This window comes from Talpa occidentalis, unplaced genomic scaffold (genome assembly GCF_014898055.3).
Source record: "Talpa occidentalis isolate TD23 unplaced genomic scaffold, MPIMG_talOcc4v2.1 talOcc4.3215, whole genome shotgun sequence".
NCBI classification, from domain to species: Eukaryota; Metazoa; Chordata; class Mammalia; order Eulipotyphla; family Talpidae; genus Talpa; species Talpa occidentalis.
The window spans coordinates 1-4,880 of record NW_023603425.1 but is presented as its reverse complement, the minus strand read 5'-3'; the positions used below and the strand labels follow the sequence as shown (position 1 = coordinate 4,880).

At 48.0% G+C, this 4,880-nt stretch overlaps 1 protein-coding gene across 1 annotated transcript; it reads left to right on the top strand.

The window, feature by feature from the left end:
* Positions 1–350: 350 nt before the first annotated feature.
* Positions 351–3,540, top strand: LOC119256581 (carcinoembryonic antigen-related cell adhesion molecule 20-like; the record flags this gene model as incomplete). Its single annotated transcript, XM_037524383.1, has 4 exons — positions 351–425; positions 975–1,253; positions 1,799–2,074; positions 3,469–3,540. Coding segments are annotated over exons 1-4 (691 nt in total), but the record flags the coding sequence as incomplete, so codon positions are not given.
* Positions 3,541–4,880: the final 1,340 nt, after the last annotated feature.

Sequence of the window (4,880 nt, the reverse complement as noted above, 5' to 3'; positions counted from 1 at the left end):
CCACTTACAATACTATCTTGCAAAATGACCTCACTTCTTGAAGCATCTGTTTGCTATGTGTGGAAAGAGGAGACTAACAGTTAAAACTCCCCAATATTTATTCTCCCTCCACAGCACCCCAAGATGCAGGTGGTAGTATACCCATTTTACATTTGTGGGAACTGAGGCTCAGAGAGGATAAAAACATGTTGCAAGTCATGTGGCCAGTAACTAGTGGGTAGAAGTCAAGCCACTAGCGGTGGAGTGTCACATTCATGACCCCAGACCTCTCTATATGTATGGAGATCATAACTGGACACTCCCAACACACCTCTCGCTCCATCACTGCCTTATTTCTCGCCTCCCAGCCTCACTTTTGACCATGTGGAGTCTACCAGCTACAGCCCAGCTCACCCTCGATGCCAACCTAGTTAACACCACCCAAAGTAAGAAGGATGTTTTTCTGTCTGTTTGGGACATCCCCCTTTGGACACCCTTTGGATTCATGTCAGATTCATAGGGTACAGAAAACACAGGTTTCCTCCACACCTCTAGCCCCCATCAGGACATATCTGATTAGTTCAGCCAGTGTCCAGCAACCACTGGTCTGCTCAGTCATATTGGAGCAGGGGTAAAGCAGTGGACGGTCGCTGTCATGGCTGTGTTGGGAAAGGTTGGCTAAGTGGCTGGGGAACTTTACTGGCATCCCTACTACAAGCTTGATTCTCTTTGAAGCTGATGTGCATGGACCAATTGTCATGTCCTAGACCCTCTGCTTTATTTGTACAATCCCTTTTCCATGGGACTTAGAGGGGAAAGTAAGTTACCCAGTATCTCACCTAGAGTGAACAGATCTGGCATTTGAAACCAGTCGTTGAGCTACAGTGTGTCTTCTGACAATTCCAATCCATTCATGTCTGTCTGGGTCCCTCTGTAACTCTTGCCAGGTGTTTTTCTATGTCTCTGCCTCTGTTTCCCTTTTTCTCCTTCTGTAGAATTGCTAGCCAAGCCTACCATTACAGTCAGCCATGACTCCGTCATAGAGCACAAAGAAAATGTGAGCTTCCACTGTGACACCAATGACGTCAACATTACCATCCACTGGGTCTCCAACAACCTCCCCCTGGTGATCCACGAGCGTATGCATCTGTCAGCAGATGGCAAGACCCTCACCATCCTCACTGTCCACCGAGAGGACTTCGGAACTTACCAATGTAAAGTCCAGAGTGGAGTCCAGTTCCAGAACAGTAATCTCATCTGCCTGACTGTGAACTGTGAGTCCCTTTCCATTCTCCCCCGCCTCTCACTGACACCTACTTCCTTGGTGATCTAATTTTGTCTCACAGCTTTAAATACCATCCAAATGTGGACTCATCTACTCTTGAGGCATATAATTGATGTTTCCACTCGGATCCCGATGGAAACACCCAGCTTAACAGCCCTAAAACTGAGTTCCTTCACCTGTGGATTTTGATTCAAAATCTTGTCTTGGGGGAAAGAGCAGTTGCCAGCTTGCTTAACACATGTCTTCCAGGGCCTCCCCTGGTGGCGCGGCGTTTGATCGCTGGGCTACGAGGCTGCCTGCGGCCTCTGCAGTGCTGGTTCGTTCCCCGCCGCTGGCGAGAGTCCCACAAAAAAAAAGAAGACATGTCTTCCAGTTGTGCTTTACCCAATGATAATACTCACTTTTAATCTCCATTGGACCTCTGCATCTCTGTAATTGATCCAGAATTTGGGTGGGGAAAAGAAATGCTAGTCTGTATTGGTCTTCTAAGTTCCCCAAAGAGAGCTGTTGCTGTGGTTGTTCTTATCCTCCTAGATGGTCCTGACACCATAGAAATCAAGTTGCAGCCTGGTGTACCCAATGGGAAGGTGGTTGAGGTGATGGAGGGCTCCACCATGACCTTCTCAGTGGAGACACAGTCTTACCCACTCCCTGCCTTTTCTTTCCTCCCCAATGACTCTGTCCAATCTTCTACTATAACCACATTCACCATCCAGCTGCATCCAGGACACAAGGGCATGTATAAGTGCTTGGTGTCCAGTAATGTCACCCAACTGTCCCGCCTGGGTACTCTTGAAGTCCGAGTCCTCGGTGAGTCTCTACCCTGTTCCGTACTTGTTTGCCTGAGAATCAGCTACACCAGTGTCCTAGATTTGGGGGAGGACAGAGGAGTGCTGACTTCCCGTGTAGCAGGTGGCAGAGTGGGCTCTTGGTCACAAGGACGGAACTCTTCCTGGCTCAGCACATCCTTCACAAGCCCTTGTTGGCTTTTTGTGGGATGCCATGATTTGATCTCTGGAAATGTGTGTGTGGAGGGAATGGGGGTTGATTCTGCATACATACAGACACTGCATACATACATACTAACATAACACTCACACACTGCATATACACAAGGACACACATGCAAATAATCACACAGGCACAGCACATTCACATATAACTCACATGCAAACACATAGTATATAGTATCACAGAGGTGACAACACTTACAGAAACACATATAGCATGCACACTACAGATACACAAACCATACACAGTACATAACACCTCGCATACATAACACATACACTGTACACATAAACCCAAAGCACATACACACATATATACTCACATAAGTTCATGACACATGCAGTACACACAGAACGTGGATGCACATGTCTCACATATGACACACAATTACACAGACACAGCACACGTAAAACTCATGCCACATGACATGTGTACAACATGCATGAACAACACACATCACAGACATGAAATATCCTCTCACACTACACAGAACACATCACACTCAACATCCTCAACATATGCACACAACTGACTGTATAAACATAGTTCACGTGCAATACAATCATACACAAAACATGTACACATCATACAATGCATCCATGTGACATACAATACCACACAATACCACAAGAGTACACATACATAAATATACATACCACACACACACAAAGAACACATGTATACACCCACACCTCAGTGTCAACATCCACATACACATATACACAGAACAGTCCACACTACACAATCTCTAGACACACAAAGCCCATCACAAATTCACATGCTTCCCACAGAATTCATACACACACCCAACACAAACTCTTACAAAAAACACTTACACATACCACTCATGCAGTGCTGCTACAGACGAGCACAGACATACACACCTCACCACAGCACATATACATACATCCTTGGAAACCCTGTGACCCCACATGGACAAGAGGCTGGGGAAGTGTCCTCAAAGCGCCCCGTATCTCAGGTATTTTCAGAAGGCTGACCAAGACTTACATCATGTCCCCAAGCTTGGATCTCATGGGACCTCAAGCTCCATGGCCCTGACCTGCCAGACCACCCAAGAGGTGGCGGGGTCTAATGGTTCCTGAGGTACCAGCCCCTCCTGCCTAGTGAGCGCTTGGTGCTGTCTGCCAACAATAGGACCCTGGCCATCCGCGGCCTCCTGTGGAATGACACAGGGCCCTATGAATGCGAGATCTGGAACTGGGGCAGCCGGATGCAGAGTGACCCGCTCAAATTAACCATCCACTGTGAGTCACCCCAAGTGTGGGCCTTCTCCTCCTCTCTCCTTCCTCCCTCTCCTTCTTCTTCTAGTCACTCATTCCATGATTAGCTCATACCTGCTCTGTGCCAGGCATGATGAGCTCATACCTGCTCTGGACACTGGACAAGACAAAGCACCTGCCCTCAAGGAACTTACCTTTTAGCAGAGGAGACAGACTATAAACAGCGATGCGAGGGAGACACATGGATGACTGATGGGGCTAAGGTTAAGGAGAAGCAGGAGGCAGTAAGAAGGACAGTGCTGCAGTCTTAGCTGGAGGGGTAAGGGAGGTCTCCCTGAGGAGGTGCTCCCTGTGCATAGACAGGAGGAGGCAGGAGTGTGTCATGTAGGCAGCTAAGGCAAGAGAACTAAAGGGAGACTGGGGAGAAGAGGTTTCTGCCACAAGAGAAAGCAGGAGTCCACTGTTATACATGTTAAGAAGCAGAAAGAGAGCCTCCCAGTGGCACAGGGGGTTGAGCGCCGCGCTGTGAAGCTGTCCGCAGCCCCTGCAGCGAGGTTCGATCCCCAGGCGGCCAGGGAGATTACCACATGGCGAGGCAGACCTCTCCTATCTCGCCCGCTGCTCCCCTCAGCAGTGTACTTTGGTCTTCTGCCTGTTCTGCTTCCTGCTCTGTCTCTGGTGAATTCTCTCACCCTCTCCGCGCCTCTAGCCTGTACCCCAGTTCTTATATGCATAAATAACTAAATCTTTTTTTAAAAAAAGGAGGATATAGAGAGAGGTTGAGTCTATTTTTTTCTCCTTTGCCTCCTTCTGTTGATTCCTCTCTTCCTTCCTTCTTCAGTCATTAAACCGAAAATGACCATTTTGTTCTCTCTATGCTGAGCACTATGTTGGGCACTGATAAAAGCCATGACTTTCAGACTCATAGCTACTGGGGACAGGGAGGTGAAAGGGCAGATTAAATACAGTGTAAGTGCCACCAGAGGGAAAGCTAAGAGGATCTGGGGAACCAAAAGGAAACTACCACCCAGTCTGGAGTGTGTGGGAAGGCTCTCTACCATGAGATCTGAAGGATGAGCAATTAGCTAAATTGAGCTTATTCGAGGAAGAGCATTGTAGGCAGAAGGAAGAGAATGTGCAAAGGCTCTGTGGCAAGAGTGAACATGACCGGGACGAGATCTCCAAGCAGGATTTTATTCCTGGATTGAGAATGGGAGGTATGGAGAGCTGAGGGATGGGGCTGGAGAGGAATCCACTAGGGTCAGATTGTGAATGGGTTTGTCAACCATGAGCTTTGTTCCAAGGACACTGGGGAGCCATAGAGGGTTCTGAACAGAGGAGGAATAGTGTCCAGTTGTACCTAA